At 44.5% G+C, this 24,502-nt stretch overlaps 1 protein-coding gene across 10 annotated transcripts; it reads right to left on the bottom strand.

Annotated features, from left to right (window-relative positions):
* Positions 1 to 57: 57 nt before the first annotated feature.
* Positions 58 to 24,502, bottom strand: RNF103 (ring finger protein 103). Of its 10 annotated transcripts, none has more exons than XM_087736157.1 (6): positions 19,682 to 24,502; positions 19,092 to 19,258; positions 16,810 to 16,949; positions 5,955 to 6,070; positions 3,369 to 3,779; positions 58 to 564 (listed from the first exon to the last, which is right to left on the bottom strand). In XM_087736157.1, exons 1-6 carry the CDS (start codon positions 20,059 to 20,061, stop codon positions 426 to 428), a joined length of 1,353 nt encoding a protein of 450 aa, XP_087592283.1. In that variant the 5' UTR covers positions 20,062 to 24,502; the 3' UTR covers positions 58 to 425. The 10 variants fall into 10 exon arrangements, with proteins under 10 accessions (XP_087592283.1, XP_087592277.1, XP_087592275.1 ...); XM_087736151.1 differs by lacking the exon at positions 58 to 564 and adding an exon at positions 1,755 to 3,077 and having other exon boundaries at positions 19,682 to 24,496; XM_087736149.1 differs by lacking the exon at positions 58 to 564 and having other exon boundaries at positions 1,755 to 3,779; positions 19,682 to 20,997; positions 21,113 to 24,495.

The following is a 24,502-nucleotide window of genomic DNA, read 5'->3' as shown; positions in this document are numbered from 1 at the left end:
CTCTCTGTGGCTCTCCTGCTAATTAAACAGCAGTTTGTGTCATTCATCAAAAGAATTGGACTAGTAGAGCAACTGAGGTTATTAAAGCAAGCCTTTGGCTGAAACAGGTGTGCACAAGGGTTTGCAAATAAGGCTGAACCTGTGCACAGGAGCTGCTTGGGCCCAGGCTTTGTACGAGGAGGGCAGCTTTCAGCAGCAGAGCTGCGCTCCAGAAGCGCACAGTGCCCCGAGGACGCGGCGTTGCTTGAACTCACTGCTCGCAGCGTTTGGCAAAATGATGAGGTGCCAGGAAAAGGCTACGGCGGACTGGGATACAGCGGTTCGCTTGTGCACTTCAGTACGTCAACTACAGCCTTATTTATACTCACGAAAGTCTCCCTCCGTTTCCCCTTTTGAGATGGCAAGGCCCCAGTTCGGTGCAGGTTTCAACACAGCCCTGAAACAATGTGAGTTTCAACCCCAGCTGCGTAGGATAAGCACATAGGCTCAGCGTCCCGCTGCCGCACAAATGGGAAGCAGATGCGCTCTTTGCCCTCGTTGTGCCTCTCCACTGCTCCGCCGCGGCTGTAATGACAGATAAAGGGCAGGTACTGACAGGCCTCAACCGGAACAGAAATTACTTTCTGGACCACAGGAGAGTTGGTGCTATTACACCTCTTCTACCTCCCTGCTTCAGTACTGCAATAGGGAAAAGGAAACAAGAGGAAAAAGTACTCACAATTAAAAACAGCTCTTCCGATAATTAGGAGAATGCCCTCTTGGGAGGACACCCGGTGACTGCAGGCATGAAACATTGGTTATTAAAACTGAGAGTGCCCAGATAACCCTGGGCAGGTAAAACAGTGCCAGACAGCGTTGGGAGCGCCAGCCTCCCAACTCGCTGTGAAGGCACAGAGACACAGATGGATCGTAGCTGCAAGAGGGACCTGCATTTACATTTCCTATTATCATCTTCATTTAATTATCCTCCTTTCATACCACATGGGCAAGAACTAGGAAAGAAATAAAACAATGTGACAATTGAAAACACCTTCCTAGTTTAGCCTTTTCTTCTACTTACATCATCTCATGCTCTTTTTCTTTTTTTTTTTTTTTTTCTTTTCCCCCCTTTTTTCTTTCCAACCAACTTTTCCCCTCTGGATTTTCAGCCAGATGATTTCTGACAGGTACAACCAAAACCACAGTTTCATATCGAAATATAAAGAAAACAATAGACTCAATTTTTTATGGCATCAAACAACTATCACTTTTCTCCAAGAAATGAGAAATCGCTTCAAAATACCCGCAGTTGGAATCTGCCAAGTTTTTACAAGCCACTTTTGTCACTGCATGACGATATTCTGCTACTTCACGATGGTTTACTTTGAGGCTGTAGAGGGGCTACCCTAAAGTCTTCCTAGATGGCTGCAGATGAGGGTGCTGGAGAGGCGGATGGTAGCAGGGGGTCTCTGTCCGATAAAGCAGTTTGTCATCAACTGGAAAACCACTGGTCAGGCAGAGAGGCACCTCAACGCGGAGGACTTAACGAAGGAAGTAGCTCCCACTGAAACACCATCGCCTTCCACTTGGCCAGTGGCTAACACTGGAGCACAGTGGCTAACACTGGAGCAATGAATTCCTGCATCACTAGGAGATGATTTATTAGTCACAAAAGTTGTGTTATATTTTTATTGTCGTCACAGATAAATCAGACCAGCAAGACAGCCGTAACCATACACACAAAATATTTATCAAAACAATTAACATTACAAATCTCCTTTTAAAATAATTTATTTCACTGATTTCTTTTTAAATGGTACTGTCTTACAACATACATTATTCAACAAAGATGTGCTGAACAGACTCTAAAATAAGAAACACTTAAATTAAGCAATTGTCTCCGATTAGAATTTCAATTTCACCCACATCCTAACTCGTAAACGTTTGCTGGAATACGTTCCTGTTGTAGGCTTGGTTTTTGTGCTTACACAAACAGCATCAAGTTTCCAGATGTTGAAAAGAAAAAGTTATTGTACGATAAGTATGCATTCAGTTCAACATACAAGGCAACCAAATGATTCTGTCGGTAACGTTAGCATCATGTATATTTTAGTTCACTGCACTAACATTTAAACTAAAACTTCAAACCACGTAATTTTTTAAGTGACTAACATTTAAAAGGCAAGCAGTAATATCCTGAAAGCTTACGAAGGACATCATCGGCACACAGCTACGATGGGGTATCATTCGACAAAGGCTGCGGATGTGTGTATGGCTGCTTTTTTTTGTACGAAGCCCACCTGCAGACGGGGCAGCAGTGTCGCCCGCCGGCCAGCCACATCACGATGCAATTCTGGTGGAACACGTGGCCGCACGGCAAGCCCACGAGCAGACAACCATTTGCAAAATTTTCTAGACACACAACGCATTCTGTACAGTGCAACATCTCGGAGGGCCAGGCTGACCAATCCGGCTCCATGTCGCCTGCGGTGCTGTACGAGCCGTAGGATCTCGCTTTCCGTTCATATGGCTCGTGATGACAATATTTATTGGCGCACGAACAGGTCTCAGCACCGCACCGAGGCTCTCCCTCACTGCGCCTATGAAACGTGTTTAGCTCGTCGTCCTCCGAGACGTCTTTTTCGCTACTGAAGACCTCTTTGTTTTCACTGTCCGAGTCACTTTCGCTGTCTTGAAAGGTTTCCTCATCAGAATGGACGCCAAGGCATTTAAACCTCCACATGGGTAAGTTTTTTATGTAATCGGTTGGTATCAGAGGGTGAAGCCAGAGATCGGGGAAGGCCAACCGCTCCAAGAACAAATCCGGCTCTTCATCCCAATCCGAGTCAAAAGGAAAGTGTTGAAAAGAAGCAATAGGATGAAACAAGTAGCTGGTGTACCAGTCCCACAGGCTCGAGAGCCACTCCAGATTATTAGCATTTACTTCATCGGTGTTGTTATTGCGTCTTCTTTTCTTCTCGAAGTAATCAATTAGTAAACCATGACCAAGGTACGTGCTGAGGAAGAGGGCTGGGTGTGAAGAGTAGAACATCCAATCGGCTCTTACCCAAGAAGCCAAAGTAGTTGTGTTAGAGTACCTGAAGAGTTTTAAACTGTACTCATAAAAGCTGTCTAAGTAGGGTAGTTGCAAAAAACCTAACACGGGTAGCCAGGAAATAATTAATAATGAATTATACGTCCCTAAAGTGCTTATAAGAACTACAAAACGCTTTATAGTAGCGCCTTGTGTAATAAACAGGTCCATCCAAGCCATCAGATTAACCAAAACTAAGCTTAAAACAAATAAATCATTAACTTCTGGTTGTAACGAGCGCAAAAAGGAATCCATGGCACGTAGTGATATAAATTCACCAGTGTTATTTCCATACCTGTAAATCCCCTCGGGAGTCCTAAGTATGTACGATGGTGTCCTGTAGATACCGATTTCTGCCATGTAACTTTTATTGTCCCAGTTTTCCACGTTCACAAAAATAAACTCTACTCTTCCAGTAAACTTTACGCTTAGCGCAGAGAAAAACGCCGGAGGCTGGTCGAGGTTGGCAAACAGGTATATTTTCACACGGTACTGGTCACTTTTGTTCCATTCTTCTTTTAAATGTTCGGAGTTGTAGATGGTTTTGATCCGAGAAGCAGCGTGGGCTGTGATCCATTTGAAAATGTGCTCCACTTCGATTTTGCGCCCGCTGTATTCCTTAAGCATTACTTTTCCCTTGGAGGTACTGGTTTGTGGAACCGACATAATGAGGGTGGATTTCAGCCAACCCCTCCTCCTGCAGTATCTACAAAGAAAACGGCAGGTTAGATTACAGAGTCTCGTCACCCTGGAGCTGCAGTCCTTCAGTTTCTGTTATGAGCCCAAAAACGAGACATGCTGAGCACTTGGGAATCTTTACATGTAATAGTAGGAAATACGGGCATTCAATATTCTCTGGCAAAGTGTATTTATTCCTACAATACATTTGTTATCTATCGTACAGAAGTGTTGTAAAGAGGTACGTATCCATCAAACAGGAAGAGGAATAGTGTTAATTTTCATTATAGTGAACAAGGCCATACAGTCATTCACGCTTTGTAACTGGATTTGAAAAATACACAAGCTGACTCTTCACTGTAAAGCTTTGGTATTAGAAGCTATTTTTCCTTCGCCTTCCAGCCAAGAAGATAACCACTACGGTGTAACTCCATGTCCCATAGCTTTCCTGAGCCTGCAGGTAACTTTCCCAGTGCTCCCTTCTGTCCTAGCTTTGCCAAGCACCAGTGGGGTGAAGTTAACAAGACACTGGTCTGTTCCCAGTTGCTTTAACGAAGCTGACAAGTGTCCACTTCCTACTGGGGTCATTTTGGAAGGACGCAGACAGGCTAAGAGGTGGGGCGAGAGAGCTCACCACAAAACCAGCGGAGGAGGAAGCAGACACATGCTGCCAGGCGATTTGGGCTGAAAGAATACCCCCACTGTCTGGCAGGCAGAGGGCTGAGATGGGGTGAACTCCAAATCCATACCTAAAAGACGAGGCTCTTCAAGGCTGAACCCCGAGTCATGGTCCAGGCCCCAGTAACTATGAGATGAGTCTGATGACTCCGAAAATGCCTTCTCTCATGCATCTTTCCTACCAGCATCGCTATGCCACCCAATTTATCTAGTCCTCCTTTTAGGAAACGGCTGGCAAGTTTCAACAATCAAAACATTACACAGCCACCGGGCATGCAAACTGTCTCTGCGAACCCTGCACATTGAAACAGCGGCCATCAGCCTCATTCGCCAGCCGTCTTACCTACACCCTCTTTGGTTTTGGTCTATCAACATGTATTTAGACAATTACAGCTCCCCATCTCAGGCATCTGAATGTAACATTTTTAGAAGGAGCCATAAGATATGACCCTACTAATAAAGGTGTCCTGACTACTGTAGCGTGCAGTGTTCTGAATTTCAGCTGCAACCTGATGAAAACTATTCACGAGGGTTTACTCAATAAAACATTTCTTGTATTAGGAAAAAAGGAATTAATTTAAAACATAATATTTGACCATAACATTAAGATTAGTTAGGAGCTATGCAAAGAGAAACACTGCCAAATTTTTAAGATGCTCAAATACCAGTGTTTTGATTATACAAGATTATTTTGCATAAGCACTGCAAAGTCTAAGAATTTTCTCCTATGATTAACTCTGAGATTTCTGTAAACATTTAGCACTTAAGCTGTGCAAGATGTGCATATCCATACATGCCACTGGAATTCTAGACAAAGTTTCCTGTCGTGTGAAGCAAATGCTTCCAACAAAATGTTAAAAAAAAAATTCTTTTTACGGCAGCACAGAATTATTAATAGCTTCTTTGGCTCTGCTCTTCTTCCTTGTTCGAAATCATACACAAACAACAGTGAATCCTGCACAGCACACTGGATGTTGTCAAAGGGCGTGTGCAAGTTTATATATACACATCCAGACATTTGTTAGGGAACAGGATTTGTCAGTAATCCTGAGAAGCAGGCACTGTTTGCAAGGTTCCTGCTAACCTGTATTTCTCCTTTCCAGACGGTAATATAGCAGCTCTACAACTGATACAGTTCTCTTACATGGGAGATAGATATATATAGATATAGATATATAGATATATATCTATATTCAGCTTTGCCCTAAGCAGGCACAGTTCCTGTCCCCGAATGCCTGGACTATAAAGCCAGACTCTTCCATTCATTCCCTCCCATTGCTGTATGACACTCTGCACAGTCTGATCAGGTATTTCCCACATGGTGCTTTAGGAAGCTTGCAGATTTATGTTTATGATGCTGATAAATAATGTAATGGAGAATTCTGAACAGACGTCAGTAGAGATAAAAACATGAATAAAGCCACCTTCTGTCACAGCTACTTTTACAACACAGCAAGCCCTGCTGCCAGAACACGGCTGAGCCCTGAGATATTCTTGGGATTTAGATAATCCTTTAAGAATATACCTGGGGTCACTGGAACAGTTAAAAGTGCCAGTACGTATGCCGAATCTTGATACTTTCTTCACCATTTTCTCCCAGTGGACTTTACCCACCAGTGGGCTTCTGTCGTTTGCCACAACCTATTGCCAAAAGAAAATAATAATTTAGTATCACAGTAAGTTTGCTACCCGAAATAAAGAGCAAGTTTCATGAAAATAGAGATCTAGTCACCCTTGATACTGTTTTCCCCTTCTCTTAGAACATACAATAGGTATATACAACTGGTAGTCACACTAAGCGTCTTTGGAGAGTGAAGCTCTAAGATGGAAATATAGTTTCTGCAGAAAGACAAAAGCGCATCATCATTTTAAGTACCTGTTAAGATACTAAAATCAGTGGTAGGTAACAAAAATCTCGGGAAAATACCAAAACTATCATTAACTAGTTCATAGCAGGGGAGAAAGGAAGAGGGTGCAGCAGGTTTCTCTTCTTTGCAGTAAAAAAGACCATTTTTTTATTACAATTCTCCATGAAAAGTTACAACATGCCAAAGAAATGTCGTCTCAGAGCAAGTAAAATGAGTTGGAACGTAGGTACCTGGTACCAGATTAGACTGCCAACAACCATTTCTAAGCGGTGGAAACTAGTGATTAAACTCCCAGATAATGCCTAAAAATCCTGACTCCTTCCAGCTTTGCCAGTGACTCACTCTGTAACTTTACGTGGCTGTTCCACCAACTCCAGTGTCCTAGCTGCCATTTCAGGATGATAATTCACTGTGATATATCCCAAGGTCTAATCTGTTCTAACCTAGTATATTAAAGTAGTACTTCAGGTTACCTAGACGTAAGCTTCTGCAGACACGAATGACAAAGAATAAGTACTCGTCCTCTGACTTATAACTGTACAGGGAAGGAAAAAAGAAAAACCTGCCTGCCTGCAGTTGACAGGTAATTTTGAACGACATGACTGATCATGCATTATTCCATGAGCCGTCGCAGTTTCTATTTTAGAAATGCCTCACACGCTTCTGCAGGCTTACTGGCAACCACTTAAAATATATTTTCAAATTAAGTTTTAAAACTTCCATTTGTTAGGTATTTGTTTGCCCACCATTAAACTTCTCCCAGTCATTTTCCGACTTAATAACCTGAAATGTCAGCTTTCCTCTGGAAGTTAGGTTGTCACTGCGATTAACAGTTCTCTGTGTAAAGGTTGAGATGCAGAGCTGGAAAGTGCATCTGGCCTTTGAGACTCAAAAAAAAAAAAAAATATCTGCTTTGTGGTAAGTAGCATCCACTCAGAAACTAAAAATAAGAGAATTCACTAAGCAGAACGTTCTATGTAGGGAAGCAAAGCTAAAGTGAAGGTACAGGTTATACTCCCATTCCACTGAGCCCAAAATGTTGAAATAAAACCAGAGGTGAATATCTAGATAAGAATCCTTCAAGTTATTCTCAAAACATACACATCACATAGAAGAGCCTTTTTGATTAGTGAAACGTAACCTTCAAGCACCGAGACAACCAGCTGGGGAAATCTGCTGTATTATTGAGGCTTCTATACATCACCCAATGTGAGTGAGACAATTACTTTGGGTATTTTACACTTCTTCCTTTCGTGTACTTCAACTAAAAGAGACCACATTCCTAAAGACACCTTAACACCAAGATAGCCTCAGAGCTACTACAGCATGATAAATGCATCCAACATAGTAAGGAATCACTACGTTTCATTAGTAAAAACGTTGATAACTGGATTACTCTTTGGTACAACTACCCAGAGATTGTTTTTTTCCAAAATTCTGTGTGCGTGTTCTGAAAAAGCCTAGCACGGTTGTTGAGAGTATGCTAATTTTACGTGCAGGAGGACCGATCCCGCTCAGCTGTTTCTTCTGTCTGATTTTACAATGCTCACTTTAAGTGTCAAGAGAATGAGATTTGTTGCAAATACGGTCACCAGTATGTTCTGCTGTCATCTGGCTGTTTGTACTGGTGGATTTTTTAATACTGGTGTAATTTGCTTCCTATGAAAAAGTCTTTCCTCTTGGACAAAGTTATTTATGCTGAAGGACAACGGCAGAACTAGCAGTTTGTATTTTGTAACTAGAGAGAGAGAGAACCCTACTATGGTTTTGCACACTGAAGCTTTGTAAAATTTCGTGGGCTCATGCTTTTTTATGTCATTATGGCAAAAAAAAAAAAACAAACAAATAAACATGTCCATTGCAGCCGCTCCTTGCAGACAACACCCACTTACAACATCGGGAGTTCACCACACAGAGGCACGGGTTTGTATTTTGGAAAGTAGTCATCATCTCTGTGGATAAGGGAGCCTGAGAAAATACTGCGGGTTAAGCAATCACAATGTAATTCAGTTTAATTTAAAGATAACTTGCAAACACTTGTAACAGATGCTATTTAAGAAGTGTGAATTTTGATAAGCCAAGAAATTTAGCTTAAAAACCTGTGACCGAGGAGACCAGGAATTTGAATGTGGAAGGCCTGGAAGTTCTTCAAGTCCAAGGTGTTAAACCCATCAGGATTTTGTATTTCAAGCAAGGAGAAAAAAGTTGTCAAGTCTTGCACTTCTTCCTAGCAAGCACTTCCAAAAAGATGCTAGAAATAGTTTGATAATCTACAAGGAATGAAAAAAGGTCAAAAGGAAGAGCTAGCAAAGAAAGATATGCAAGAAAAAGTAAGGAAAACCGAGCAATTCAAGTTAGACCACACAAAGAATATTACAAGCTACACCAAAAGGCTTTTCAGTCCTATGAGTAAGAATAGAACAGAGGAAAAGCAGCAAGATCACCATCCAATGAAGACAGGACAGAAATGTAAGATCATTTTCTTTTTAAAATTAAATTAATGCTCTGACTCAGTTTTCAGTGAAGAGGAGATGGCTGGCCACGGACAGGTTAGGGAGTTTAGGGGAAGAGACTGTATCACCTGAAGACGGAAACAAAACTCAAATAACTTAACGCACTTAAATCAGAGTAAGCAGGTAATCTCCATCCCAGGACTGTAATACAACCAGCACACAAAATCGAAGATGAACCTGCCAAGATTTCTTAAAAAACTCCTGTCAGACTAATGTACATTTTGACAGGAGCGTAACAAGTTAGTACCTATATTTAAGAGCAAATTAAAAAATTATCCCACCAGTTTGATCTCAACAGTATGGAAAACTGTAGAACAAAATTTAAAGGTGCAGAGACAGTTGAATTTTCCACCCCCTTCCAGCATGCAATTACTAAAGATGTATCATTCCTGATTGAGTTGAGAGTTAAAAATCCATCTTTTCCCGCAGGAAAAGAACCAAGTTTCAAGAGAAAAGGGAATGTAGTACCCTGTCTGTAGTTTGGTAGAGTATCATGTATTGCGCCACATGGAAAATTTTTGTGGGAATTGGAGATAAACTTTTACAGTGAGTTAAAAAAAAGTTTTAAAGTGAGTAAGAAATTGGCTAAGGCAAGAAAACATCAAAACGCCAGAAAGGTGCTAACAGACTTCATAGATTTACCTTAGAGCTCAGTTCAGCGTATATTCCTATTAATGCCCTTCCTGCAGAAACTTGAAGTCTCCCAAAACCGTTTGTAGATGACATAAAATTGGGAAGCAGGCGTATGTACAAAAGAGGATTATAACGCCATACAGGAGGAGCTGCACAAATCTTGTAACGCAGAGTGTCAGAAATGAAATTGAATTCAATAATGAACAGGACACTCGGGGAGTTCATCAGTTAGAAACAGCGACGGGAGGGAAAGCTTGGGTCTATTAGTTGATCCAAAAGGAACTATGAGCCATCAATATTAACTGGCTGCGAAGTAAGTAAAGCCCAGGATGTATTACGCCTGACAAAACAAACTGGCTGATTGACCTCACATACCGGGAGCAGTGGGCTAGACATCAGGAGTCAGTGAAACTAAAGGGCGATGTCAATTTAAGCGCAATAGGAACAAACTAGCCATGAATACCCTTAGGCCAGAAGTCGGACACAGGTTTCCAAGCAGAGGGGAACAGTCAATATGAGTATTACACTCAGACAACTTACGATTTAAGAACGACAGCAAGCTATTTTATAAACACGTATTCCATAGTCTAGCAGAGAGCCGAACTCGCTCATCAAGAAGGTGCCTTTCAGTCATATGCTGTATTTCATTTCAAAGAAATAAAGACAAAACTTAGAGAAGAAGGTATCTTTTATGAGATCAGTTAGCAGAGCTGGGAAACAAACACCACATATAGAGGAACACAAACCCTTCAAGCTTTTCTTATTATTAGCTATGTTCATAATCTGCAAAATATCATACGTCAGAGTGACAAGTAAGACAACGAAGATAACCCAATTAATCCATTAATCATCTTAATGGGCTAAGAGAATCCAATAGGATCAAAGTAACCCTGCCATTTACCAATCCCACAACACGGACTAGATCTGCTCCCTAATCGACACCTAACCCAGGCCAGAGGACTGGCTCTAACTGCAGGATCTGAATTACCGTCTTTCCTCTATATATGAATTATTAGCTTCTTTAGTGGAAGAAGAGGCTGGGGAGAAGGCCAGGCCCTCACTGGACATCCATCCACAAACTTCCTCTAAGTCTCAGACACGAGGACCACGCAATATCCCAAAAGATCAGGAGATTCTCAACCAACGACGCTGAAATCCTGCAGGTTAGTTATGACACCAAGATGTGCAAAGTAAAAATGGGAGGATGAGGGTTTGGAAATCTCCTTTATTTCTACGTGTTCTGATTGAGCGTCCTTGTTTAGTTTCCATAAATACCTAAAAAGGTGGCTTCCAGATACCACAGAAAACAAAGTTTAAAAAAGAATTCATCTAGAGACGTATAATACGGAAATCATCAAAATCCGGATCATTTCAGCAGGCAATGCATAGGAAGCTTTTGCATTGGAAGAGCTCTCCTGACTTTGAATTAGACAAAACTGTCCCAAAAGAGGCCAATCAAGAATGTAATTAATAGAATCATTTTGATCTATAAGTTAAATAGTCGTAGTTATGACATTAAAGAAGCAAACAGACTTGAAGAGCAAATACCCCAGAGACAGATAGATCTAAACACTTGGAAAAACAGGACAATGTCAGCAAGACACTTTGCCTCTCTTGCTTAATCCAAAACAAAAGCGTCTCAGGTAGATGCCTAGATATCGCAATATCTACTTCATAACTGTCATCAACGCAGTTGCTCCTTAATTTCCCAGTTATCATTAAGGATTTTTTATTATTTCATGAAACACACATTCTTAAAATACCAGTAAGAGATGGGACGGAAATTGAAGTGGCGAAAGGAAACACTGCTGCTGTTAAAGAGTTTGCTGTAGCAATGCGATATGCAAAGACAGATTCCTGCTCTGGTACTCCAGCAGTCCTTGAGCACAACATGACAGTAGCCTTATTTGAGTACTCTCCTATTTTCTGTTCATTTAAACCAGGTATTTTTCAATGCCTTTTAGACAGGTATGTAGAGATTTCGAAACAGGTCACGGTAACAAGATTTGGTCTCAGTAAGTTTTGAAGCTCACTCACAACTAAAAACGTTTAAATATCACAAGGCACAAGAATGAAAGTCAGAGATCGACAGATGCAGAATAAACAGCACTTCATTGTATTTCGACTCTCATGACTTTAACCAATTCTAGCTCCTTCCATTATTTTCTCTGCTTTCTCCTATTGTTAGGATAGACAGAGGAAAGAAACGTAGAAACCATTTGATGTATAAGAAGAATTACAGCATGATGGGGGAAAGAGCCGACAGATATCCTCATAGCAAAGATACTGCAATATGATTAACTAGTATTTTTTAAAATGGGGAATTATCCCTACGATGTACCCTGCACAAGACGAGGTATACCGCCTGGAACGAAAACAACACTCAACAAGCTGCCTCCACTCCAACAGCTTGCAGCAACCCGAGTACTTTGCAGACCGGAGTATACGCAAGGATAACTTCCCACAGAACCTGAACACCCTTGACAGCTTTTTTAAAGAGGACATTTTAAAATCAGCCCTTCAAACTGGTTATTACTGCTTCTAACGGCCTCAGGGATCTAAAGTAACCTCAGTAACACTAAAGGGAAAAACATCCTGATGAATTGTCTACTTTGCACATTTAACAGCCCTTGCGCCTTGCTAGTTTGGTTAAGAGTCACTCCATTTGTGTTTGTTACATTGCGCCAGAGATGGGAACACCGCTAAAAAAAGAACTCAAAGCGGAAAGCAAGACTTGTGAGATCATCACAATACAGCGGAAGCTCCGAGCTAAGTCATGCACATGTGGGTTTTTTACATATATTTTTTGTGATGGAAAAATATTAACATTGGCAGCATCTCTCCGCCTTTATGGGTTAGGAGCATGTGCCGTGAAAGGAAGAGAAAACTGTATCCAAATGAAAGCGCCAAGGGAAGCTCAGGCATTATCTAAGCTGGAATTTAGCCAGGATACCAGGTGTCAGGCACACCTGCTCATACCAAGAACACACAATTCTGAATACGCATGAATAGTCAAAACTTGGTTTTACAGCTTAGCCACAAAGACAAGAACTCCAAGTGCTCAAAAAGTCTGGGCACTAGGGCACTGTGACTGGCTTTAAACCATCAGGAAGAACAAAACCGGTTAAATAAGGGACACCGTTTCCTGCTGCAGACACACGCGTGCAGGTAGTCTTCTTGGGAGCAGTCAATCCTCGCCCAGCCTCAGCAAGGCAGTCTCCACATGAAGGAGTACAGACATTTGAATCGGGGAAAAAACTGCGTGACTTTGCCAAAGGCGAAACTGTTTTCTAACTTACTTGATGAACTGGTAAGGTTGTACGTATGCGAGAACTGTCAGTCTGGTTCGGCAGTTTCCAGTCTGAGATATCCAGACCCCTGGAGGTCCAGGAACTCCTCCACAGAGCCTGCAGCAGGTAGATGAGCAAAGGAAGCCTAATATTACTGTAAAAAGAGTCTGCACACTCGCTGGAAGATTTCTAGGGGTCCACAAAGATACAAAGGTTCAAAAACCCTGGTCTATTAATTTTCTTATGTGCTTTTCATAGAAGCCTTTATAATCAACAGCTATGTTGCAAACTATCCTTCCATAGATGGAACAGAAGTAAAAATATTTGGACAATTCTCATTTAGAAATATAATTAATTATAAACAGACTGATGAGTTATTTATTAGAAGCATGGAAAAAAGCCCACTTATTCCAGATAACGTCAATAAGTTTCCACATGACTGTCTGTACTTTTATTAATTCTGAGACATCTCACTCTCTGTTTATTATTCAGCCTTGTGCTGATGAACTGAATTTCTGCATAGTCGCTTTCTCCTAAGGACTCACAACTGGTTCAGAATCCATCCATATGGATTAGAGATGTCTGGAGATTTTTTGCTTTGCTTTTCTGGGAAAGAGACTGTGAGAAATTAGATCAAAATAGGCAAAGACAGAAGACTACATCCACCATAGCATGCAAAAATTAACCACCTCAAAATTACGTGTGGTTTCTCAAGGGAGGTGGGGTGATCTATGCACCAATCTGAACAGCTCAGTTAAGCTGTCGGTTAAGTCAGAGGTTGAGAATAAAGGAGCTTCTGTAATGAATTAACACGGATATGCAGGCAACACAAGAACTATTACATTCTAGCTGACGGTATTCTGCAGCCTGGACTGGATATGAAGACTCTCAAGAAGGATACTGAAAGTTGAAATCGGTATCCTATGATAAACGATCCTGAAGGGCTACTGGAAAAGACACGAATACCAAACAATGTATTTTAAGATAATTGAGTGTTTGTACTTAATTTCCTTGTAGCGAGAACAACTCATCACCTGGCAAAATTCAAAAGGCAAATATGAAAATTACTCATCCTACATGCAAGCAAAAGAAAGAAGGAAGAACGAACGAACCACCACCAAAATCCTGTAGGCGCATCCCTTGCTCCGTGACTACACCACTTGAACAAGAAGCTGAGATGCAGAATAGACTGCAACATTTTATATCCATAATAATGTCCTTTGCACCTCTACCAGACATGATCAAAATGTTTGTCCTCCTGCTTCAATGCCAGGAAGAAAGTTCCTTTTACTTCTCTCTACCACTATGTCACAGTAGGGACTTTTTAAATAAAAATATACATTAATTTAGAGTTTAACTTCATTCAAAGAGGATTTTTAGCTGTAGATCATTTACTGTATGTTTTTAAAAAGTCATAATGACTACGATATTGTTGGATGCGACAGGGTTCTAGAGATCAACCAGAGAGCATGAGCCATAGCAGAGTCTGGAAAAGCAAGAACGTTACGTGTTGCTCCTCTACCAACAAGAGAAGCAGCTCTAGAAACTACCACTCATCCTCCTTGCCAGCCAAAGAAGTGCACAACAGCAGCTGGCAAGCAAGAAGAAAGGCATAAAAGGAACGGTGATGAGATCACGAGCTAATAAGAGAGAGAACATGCTGCTGTCCGTGGCCCTACGGAAGCTCCAGGCAGGAGCAGAGGGCACCTGTGAACAGCTACACTGGTAAACAATTTACGACTGAACCTGGATGCCTGCGTGTGGATTTCCAGAAAATAAAGAAACAAAGCCACAAAACACTGTTTCCCTGTGTATGGACTTGGACTTTCTTCAAGGCATTCAATCTTGCTGGCTCTAAATGATAAATTCACATCCAGATTTGCGTCAAACATATAAAGAAATAACAATTGTTTCCTCATTTTCCTTTGATTCTCTGCAGACAGTGATGGCTATCACATTGCCAGCCTGTGCCACCCCAGAAATTTCATTTACATGCATTAGAAAATAAAAATCGTCTTCAGAGTCTCCAGCCTCCCATACATCATCATAAAGTCTTCAAAACCAACTCAACCAACAGCCACTGCGCCAGCTGAGCCAGAAGGGTTCCTCTCCTGCTGCTGCTTTCCAGCAGCCCCCGTGGAAGAGAGATTCAGGGTCAGGATCCCGAAAAGGATCTGGAGATCCCGAAAAGGATCTGGGGATCCTTTCTGCTTCCCAGCTGGCAGCAACAACAGAGCAGGGGAACGCTCCAACCTTGTCTGCAGTCACCAAACCCATCCATGAGGCATCCTCACTCTCCTACTGTCCCCTGCCGAAGCATCGAGCTGATTAATTAGCTGTACAGCTTCCACAGGATGCCTAACGGTGAAGGAGAAGGGGCAAGGGAGGGCAATCAAGAATTAGAACAGGGAAGTGATGGTAAAAAACAGCTCTGCAGGGATGAGGTCTAAGAAAAGAGCATGGGAAAACCTGTGAAAGGACACGAAGAATCCAGCACAGGAGTTATCCAGACAGGAGTTATGGTGGGGAAGGGAGCAAATGGAAACTCAAAGTGATGAAAACTCGAAAGGCAAGAATGAAAAAAAGAAATTGGACATGTCTAGTGTTTTTTACTGTGGAGAAGCAGACAAATAGTGTTCAGCAAGTAAATTATTCAATAAATTCCACTAATTTTTTTTTCCACAGCTATTGTGACCAACTGAATAGCGGCGCAAATATTCCCAGAACGATGACAACATTCATCACACTAGAAATATCAAAACGCAGCCTATCTGATCTGCTGTTGTGAAGCTAGCTGAAAATATATTACCATTAAAATTCTGCAAGCAACAGACAACAGAGAACTACCATATTTTACTCTTTTGAGCTGCTTGGGGAGGAGGGAAGGTTTTTCATAGCATATTCATGCTCGTATTTGTCAGCTAGCTTGGAGATGCGTAAACTTCCTTTCAACGCTCTCTCTCTGCTTGAAGAATCCCCTTCTGTACGATTTAAACCTGAAACTTAGATTCCATAAACTCCTAATACATCTTTCCCAAAACCCAAATGCCGTTTCGACTGTGAAGGTAACCCGTCCTCCCATTGTCTATTTTAGGGTGAGATCTGATGTGGTGACCGTGCAGGTCTAACAACAGAAAGTCATTAAATCCTGATAATCTATTGAAATAGAAAACATGAAGTGAGGAGACCAGACAAACCAGGCAGGAGAGCTGTCAACTGAACACTTAATTGTCTGGTGGAGAATTCTGATTGCCCGATGTGGCTGTTAACAGAGAACTTCGGCCTAAAAGAAAGAATTCTCTTATCAATACAGAAGTTGATGCTGAAAAGCATTTTTACATTTTGGTCTAGATTACTTATATTCTCAAGAGGGATGATAAATTGTTTCAGAATCCTGTTTGCAAAAGTCTTTCTTTGTTTTCCTAAATGTTCTCTTATTCTCATGCAGCCCCGGGGAAGCACGCTCTAAAATCGGTGGGCCCACAAGGTTTGGGGGAAGGTTAACTTTAAGCTACTGGAATATGTCGTAGAAGCAGCCTGCTAGCCTGAAATTAGCACGCCGAGATCTTGCCTTCGTGAAGAGGCAACAGAGATTTTAGAAGTGCTCTAAGCCCCTTAAATAAACAGAAACTTGGGTCTGAGCACGTAATGCAACCAGAAGGAAGAGCAACACCAGAGGCACCTCCCCTGTGCCAGCTGGGAGCACCTACACTTAATGCACCCGCTCCGCACATTACACAAGCTCTTGCAATACCAGGGCCGAGTACTGGCATAGTCTGCGTCCTTCAGCGCGTGCTGCTCTGCTTGTTTTCTGGTTCTAAAGTACCTGGTTTTCAAAAAGCAATCCGCAGAATAACAGGTTTTTTTCTTCCAGTCCGTATAGGAACTCTGTCGCTTCCAGCCTTTCTTGTTTTTTTGAACACGTTTATTCCTTATGAGCTCCCTGATGTAGTTTATCTTTGTCACCATCTCCGTTACGCACTTTTACTACTAGTTAACTACCCTCATAAACACCTCCTTTGAAACACATTTTGGATGTGATAAATATATACAAATAAATGATTGAATTTCTATACCTGTACCAGCCAGATCCCATCTTTTGTGTCTTCTACAAGCTCATAGAAGTGCATTTCACCGCTAAAGTTTGTACTGGAAACTGATTCAGAGGCCTCTTCCTCCTTGAGAGCAGAATAGAGCTCTCCTTCCATGAGGTCTCCTGCAAAAGAGACAGTTGGAGAAATTCAATTAAAATGGCACTTGAGAAAGACCACTTCGTAAATTCTAAGAACAGTTTAACTAACTATATTTTACATGGTTGCTCAGAGAACCTTTTCAGTACGAAGGCAGCTAAACTTTAAAGTTATTTTAGTTCTATCTATAGCGACATAACTATGAGCAATTTGACTTCAGCTGTCAGACCACAGAAGACATTAACGCTACGCTTCTGGTTACACAAATGTACCACACATGCAACCCAGTGCACAAAAGAATAAATGAACATCTCCTAAGCCTCGCTCTCTGAAAAGGACGATATTCAGTGGCTGAGAGCAATTTTAATTCGTGCAGCTTTGCTTTCATTTCGCAGGACAGTAATTTTGCAGCAACCAACTTCTTAATGCGGATAATTCAAACAGACTTCCAAAATTTCAATCAAGAATTTTGTACCAAAAAAAGGTGTCGGTTGTCCCCTCGCAAGTAAAAATCTCAGGTAGAATCATTTAGCTGTTGGCTTCTGTTTGCACAGTTGGAAAAAGTTCCCATGAACTCCAGTCCTAGCAACGTAAAGAGCTCACAGTAAAATCATCTCATAATGATTCCTTTGTAATCTCATTTCCTTCTCATGTTTTGTTTCACATTCATTACAAATGCTGTTAATGACAACTAGCATTCTAGTAACTAATCTATTAAGCTTGCAGAAATTAAGTCTTGTCCAAAAAGGCTGTTTCCTTCAAAATATAAAATAAAAAAAGCGTTACAGCTGAAACCCTTGAGGGGTTTCCAAAAGTATTCATAGAATTTAGGGAAAAAAAAAAAAAAAGGAAAAATGCTGCAAAGCCCGTTGGTATGAGAAGCGTTTCCATGACATTTGAAGAAGTCGGTTAATACAGTTTGTTTGGAGTTAAACACTTCCCTGCAGGATTTGCAACCCAAACATCATGACACCGTGAAAGTACCTGACAGCCAAGGAGTGAAAGGGATTGGAAACAAAAGTGAAATCGCCTAATGCATTTTACTGTTGGAGCAGCAAAGCAAATAAACAACATAAATAAACAATGAACAGTAAAAGCAAATTAGATTTAAATGTCCAGCATTAGTATCAATTATTTAAAGGGAGTCAGCATTTTTAAGGTTACTATATACTATATTCATCCAAATCCTTCTCTTTCTCTGTCCGGAGGTTTGAGCCCCTCACCAGGTATCCCGATCCCTGGGATTTCTCTCCGCTGTATGAGCAGCCCCTCGATCATCGACGTAAAGCAGCGACTCACATTTTCCTGCTTGGCTGGCACTACCGCTATTACATCAGCCCCTTCTCCCAGGCCTCGGGGCCAGCTCCCTCCGACTGCTCCAGGCCAGCACCCTGACTTTCAAGGCACTTCTGCCATTCCTTACCTCTCCGTGGCTCTTCTCCCCTCGCCGTGCATCACCCCCCAAAAGTCCGCCTCTCTCACCTGGTTTTCCTTACTCCCGAAACGCCTCCCTGCCTTTTCCCAAGCCTCCTTTTGTACGCGGGGTCTACTTCTGCTCCTCTTGGATAAAACCACCGCGTCCCTCGGTACCCATCCCTTCTGCTCCTCATCGCCGCTCTCCTCAACACCCATCTTGACAGCAATACCTGTCGTAAAATCAGCAAACGGCTGGGGCGAGGAGCACACGGGAGAAGCTGTACGCAGTAACCCACCGTTACAGATCCAAATACCGCCCGTCTCTGGATTCTCTCCTCCTCGTTTTTCACGGCAGACGACACCGGCTCCCGCCTGCGCAACCGCCCCTCGCCATCCCGACCCCAGCGGCCCGCCGCAGCCCACCGGGGAGAGCCATTTCTGGGTGACCCGGCCACCCGAGGCCTTCCCGCCGCGCAGCCCGTTCGGGCTCCAAACGCCGCGGAGGTTTTTAACGTCACCGTCCCCGAGCTTCCCCCTGCCTTCCTCCATTTAACCGCTCCGGCGTCTCGGTCCTCGGTGGGAGAAACCAGCTCGTTTCCCAAATCCGCCCGGCCAACAGGCGTGGGAAGCGGCGCCCGGGGTCTCCGTCCCCAGGGACGCGGGGGTGAGCGGGGATCGCCTTCCCCCTGCGGGGGCGGCCGGGGACCGGCCTCCCTCCCCACGCGTGGGTCGCCGGGGGCAGCTCCCCGTACCTGACTTCTCCACCAGCTCCCGCACATCCTTCTTCTCGGGCAGCCCCGAGTGCCCCAGCCCCCGGCACTCCAGGATGGTCCGCAGCTTCCTGAAGCTCAGCGCCACCGGGTCCACCAGCTGGGTGGCGAGGAAGCCGCTCTCGTACCACGCCACGGCCTCGAACACCCTGGCCAGGACGAAAAGCGCCAGGAAGTAGAGCAGGAGGCAGCACAGCTTCACCCACATCTTCCCGACGGGGGGCTGCCCGCCGCGGGGCCGGGAGAGCCGCGCCGGAGGCCGGGCTGCCGCGGGGCGGGGAGCGGCGGGGAGGGGAGGGGAGGGGAGCGGGGCCGTCAGCGCCGCGGGGCCGCGGCCCCCCCGCCTCCCTCCCGCCGCTGTCCCCGCCCCAGCGGAGCCGCGGCCGCCGGCGGAGACATAACAAAAGTGACGTCAGCAGGCGGTGACGGCGGCGGGGCCGGGACCCGAGGCCCCGCACGGCCCCGCACACCGGCACCGCCTCCCCCCCCCCCCGCCGTGATTCAGCACCTGGGGCCGAGCCCCGAGCGCCCCTGCCCCGCCAGCGCCTGCTGCAAAAAATATATAGAAATACCTATAGAAATACCTCTGGGACACGAGCTGCCGGGGCGAGCCAACCCCCCGATGGACGTTTTTCCTGAGAAGAAAAATATTTACCCGGCCGGAATGGGGTCGATCTGTTTGGACAGCTTTAAGCCAGCGTAAGGGACACAGGTTGGTTGGCTTGGGGCCGCTGCGAGCTGTAGGCATGATCCACGATCCCTCCGCTCCTCCCGGCCCTTCGCTGCCCGCGAAAGCCAATAATACAGCGAAATCCATCTGCACGGATGGAAACGGGGGTTCTGCGGCTTTGCGACGGCGAGCTCCTAGCCCACGGTACGAGGCAACCGGCCAGCGGCACCGCGACTTCTGACGGAGGTTTAAGTTTGGGGCTGTTGTGCCCCTCGGAAGCATTGGGAGCGCAGCGTGGATCCTCGGTTAAGTGGATCCACAAATAATCATCGCGGGCTGCACGAGAAGCGGTTAGGCTGCAAAGACGCGATTTAATCTGCTACAAAAGCCATACTGAAATCACGCTGCTGCTTTGAGACGAAGGCTCCCCTCTGAAGGGAACTCAACATTTCTTGGGGATGTTATTTTAATGTTATGTTATTTTAAGAATCCATGATTTGCATGAAAATTGCCAACTCATACGGATGAGCACAAAAATAGCACGGCTTGATTTTAAAAAACACTGACAGCCCCCCAGAGCGTACAGGCTGAAGTAATTCCGTACTATCAAATTTCAAAAGGACACATTAATATCGACCCATAGAAAGCATTTAAATGGCCGTACACCTCTGAGCCTTTAAAACACATTTACAGGGTTCTCAGCGTGCTGATAGGGTTTAAAAAGGAAAAAAAAAAAAAACCAACCAAAACAACCCAGTTTCAGCCCATTTTGTCACGCAGCCACCACGGCCTCTTCAAGAAGAAAAATCACGACACTGCTTTCTTCCGCACTGGGCTCATTTTGTTTCTCGAAAGGGGAAGGGTGGAGGCACCGCAGGAGTAGCTGCTCACAAACTACGCTCTGACGGGCTGGGAAACGTTGTGCCTCACGCTGGGAGTCGTATAAACCTTTATTCTTCGGAATTGTTATGCGGTAAAGATTAGAGGTGGACTGCAGACCCCAGCTGTGCTGATGCTGCTCGATTAAACGCAAAGGGATTTCAGCAGCTGGGTTGGGTTGCAGGCAGCCTCGGGCGGGAGGTGCGGCTGGGACAGGAGGTACCGGGGGCACGGTGCAGTGAAGGAGCTCGCGGGAGGCCGGGCTGAAGCGCTGCGCTCTCCTTCAAAGCCCCTGCGGTTTGGTAAACTGCCCCTCCAACAGAGGCAGGGCCCATCTCCCTAATGAGAAAGTGGCAAAGCATCAATAAAACCAATCCTTGCCCCTTGGCAAAAAACAAGCGAGCGGCTTTGTTCTTACAGCTGGCAGAGCCACGGGACTCGCAATAAAACGCACACTTAACATCACCCGTCATTAGGGCCGGAGGCAGGCTCTCCCCGAGCCCCGAAAACACACCCCAGGACCACGGTTCTTTTTCAGCAGCTTTGTGAAGGCCCGTTTCTTTTGTCACACGTACAAGAAGTTGCCCGATTTCTCTGCCTTTTGTTTCAAGTGAGCAGCTCGAGCGTATGTGAAGCGATGGGTGGGAGGAAGAGACGGGAGTTAGGTGTTTGAAGAGGAACCCTGTGTGTCGAACTTTAGTTAGAAAACACATCGTTGGTTTTTTTGTTGGTTGGCTTTTTGTTAACGAGCGCGGCAGGCCCCTCCGCGCCCGATCCCGGTGTTTCTCCGCTGTAACTCGTTTGGGGATGCCCTCGCTTCCTCTGGCAAGAAAGCACCTAGCAACAATTACGAGTCTACGCTCACGGCTGAACTATTTGCAACACCAACTGCTGGGGAGGCTGTCACCAGTGTGTCATTTCCTCATGCTCATGGGCTGAGTTAAATCAATTCTTAACATTCCCAGTGGTAACTGATGACGAGTCCCCTGCAGAGACGATGCTCATCATCTGCCAAAACTCAAAACCCTGGAGTCGTTTCAAGAAAGTAAAAATGGTGTTTCAAACCGCTACTCGAAACCCCCCAGAACAACCAAAAGCAAAGCAGCTACCAACACAGAAGCGCTCAGGCAACGAGACGGGATGGGGCAGAGCTGCACATGACGAGCAGGGACGGGTATGACCAAGAGCTGCAGGTGATGAGTTGACCAAAAGCCTGGCAGAGAAAACCTAAACCGATTCGGTTCCTCTCCCAGGCTCTCTGGCCCTCTCTTTCCTCCCTGCCTTTACATCCCTGACTTACCGAGCTGACCCTACCAGAAAATGTTCTATTTTCTAGATACAGCCATCATTTGTTGGTTTCCAGCTGCAACTCAGAGCATGTTTGACATGTCACCTGCAAACAATTTTTTCAGGGAGTTTTAATTATCTGGAAAATCTAAATATCTTAAGAGTGAATTAAAATTCATTTGGGCTGAAGACAAAGATGACACACGCTGACATTTTTAAAGACCCCAGGGTTAACTCTACCTAATTAACAACATTAAACAGTCATCAGTCAGTCGTGTGCTCATAGAGCAAATATTACAAATGTGAAGAGAATGAAGAATACAAATTCCACCTTTAAACAAAAACCTGAAGCAGGGAGCTGCTTTTAAACCATTTTGGCAGCAAAAATATTTTACTGTGATTTACGAGATAATGAGACCAAATCCTGAGAACTGGGACAGCCACCTTTTCTTGTCAGACAGCCAAACCTGAAGTCTCTGCTGCCCGTTGATAAATGCCAAGGATTCCCTCTCCTCCCCCATCCTCTCCTACGAGCAGTTGCTGACTGCGCAGCCTGGGAATACGGACAAAAATCCACTTTCCAGACTTCTATGAGGAACATTAAGAAAAGCATTGTCATTTTGAAGTCAGCAAAACCGAGGATTGAAAATCTTAATTCAGTCCCTTACCATGTTAAAATATTATCATACCCCTTTTTTCTGGACAGTTTTAATGTTGCCATATATTAAGATAAACTTCAACAAACTAATATTTAAACTACCTGAAACCCAGTTTTCCTAAGAGCCAGCCAACTCTGTAAATACAATTGCTAGGAGTTCACTAGCATAGAGTCTCTTGAAGGACTTTTTAAGCAACATAGGTGCATCTCAACACATTTTTATGCATAACATGAAACCGTGACTACTTGTCATTACCTGGTATTTATTAAATAAACCAACAAGCCTGGACGAGAGTCTCAAAGCAAGACCACAGCAGCCCAGACGCTATTTTGTTGTACATAGAGGAATTTTAGATCAGATGTTTCCTACTATCTACAAGTGGCCAAACAGAAGTAGATTTAATATATAGGTGGTGTTCTGCAATACAATGGCCGGTATTTGACACCTCAGCTAAAGCACCGGCTGTTTGGGTGAGGCAAGCCCGACGGGATCTAGTAGTGATTCAGACAGTAACTCAGGTTGGACAGGAGTCTACGCAGGAGGCTACGCAGTCCGACCTCCTGCTCAAAGCAGGGTCAGCTGCAACACCAGAGCAGGTTGCTCGGGCCTTTACGCCATCCACAGTTTTATCTGATAGTCACCCCTTCCTCTCTTGTGGCAATTTTCCTTGCCTACAAACACGCAGTGGTCAGCAGCGCAGAAATGTACATCAATCACGGCCAAACCAACTCACAGGAGCAGAAAACATTAATTAAACCTTGAAATACAAGACACTATTTTCCTAGGGCGGTTGGCATCTTCTTTTTTTGTAACAGTGAAAAACTATTTGTTGCCCTCTGGAGAAGATAAGGCTCTGTTTAACGACCAAAAAAAAAAGTAAAATCAGCAGACCTTGCCTGAATATGACCTGAGATGACCAAGGAGCCCATTGCAGTAAAGAACTTAACAAATTAAACCAGTGTGCTACTGACCTAAGAAATGAGAAAATATCGGCATGTCTTTAAACATAACCTATGATTACATAAAGAGCAAGAATACAAACAAAAGCAGCAGTTCGGGCCTATATCTGACAGAATGACAGCGACTTGTAAGCATCTACACGCCACGTATTCTTATGAGAACACACATTTCTGTATTTTCTTGTCCTGTCCCAGCAGTACGGGCACAGATGAAGCAACACTGTCTCAGACTCAGACCAAATGCTGGTTTTGCAGTCAACTTTGTCCAAGTTTATTAGCAGCTTTGGTTGTACTGTGCTACAGAAAACACAGAGTCGCAACTGGCTCGTGCTGCCGCTTCCAGATACTGAGGTTGGAAGGAGAATGTTAAGGAAGCGGTATTCGAGCTGAGACATTTCTTTCAAGCACACTTTTACAAGCCGCTTGCCAGTCAGATACATGACTTCAGTCTGTAAGTCAACATAAAACTCCAGAGGAAGTTTGCTGACCCAGTTAATGACCTAATGACAGGCTAAATGTTCTCTTTCCGGCACGCCAGGCTTCTTAATGCAGCCCTGACTCTGTTTCAAGCCGCCCTTCGGTATCTACTTGTGAAGTGTTTGGGGCAGCTACGAGATGCGTCCCCCACAGCCTGACTGGAAGTGAACCCCCTCCTACCTCAGGTGCCACCCTCCTGCGCTGAGCCCCCGCCGCGCCTTCCCGCCGCCCGGGGGGTTACCTCAGCGCTGACGCTCCCCCCACCCCACCGGCCCCAGCGCAGGCTTCGGCCTGCCGCCTCCCAGCCGCTGCGCGCCGCCAGACGCCGGTCCGAGGCGTCGGGCAGCCCGGCCCTGAGAGCGAGAGGAGCCGTCCCGGCCCTCCGAGGCCTCCTGCGGGGCCGGGGCAGCCCGGGGAGGCGGCGGGGCCGGGGCTGGGCTCCCCGGGCACCCCACCGGCCTC

This window comes from Nipponia nippon, unplaced genomic scaffold (genome assembly GCF_047370975.1).
Source record: "Nipponia nippon isolate SJK-2023a ecotype South Korea unplaced genomic scaffold, ASM4737097v1 scaffold_6, whole genome shotgun sequence".
NCBI classification, from domain to species: Eukaryota; Metazoa; Chordata; class Aves; order Pelecaniformes; family Threskiornithidae; genus Nipponia; species Nipponia nippon.
This window is presented reverse-complemented; position numbering and strand designations above follow the sequence as displayed.

Excerpts from the sequence above, each read along its gene's own strand:
- RNF103 (XM_087736148.1), bottom strand. The coding sequence starts at position 20,061 with ATGCTTCCGAGGGGCACAACAGCCCCAAACTTAAACCTCCGTCAGAAG. Across the intron at positions 16,950-19,091 it reads GGAGCTGGTGGAGAAGTCAG|GAGACCTCATGGAAGGAGAG; the intron begins GTACGGGGAGCT and ends TCTCTTTTGCAG. Across the intron at positions 3,780-5,954 it reads AACTGTTCCAGTGACCCCAG|ATACTGCAGGAGGAGGGGTT; the intron begins GTATATTCTTAA and ends TTTTCTTTGTAG.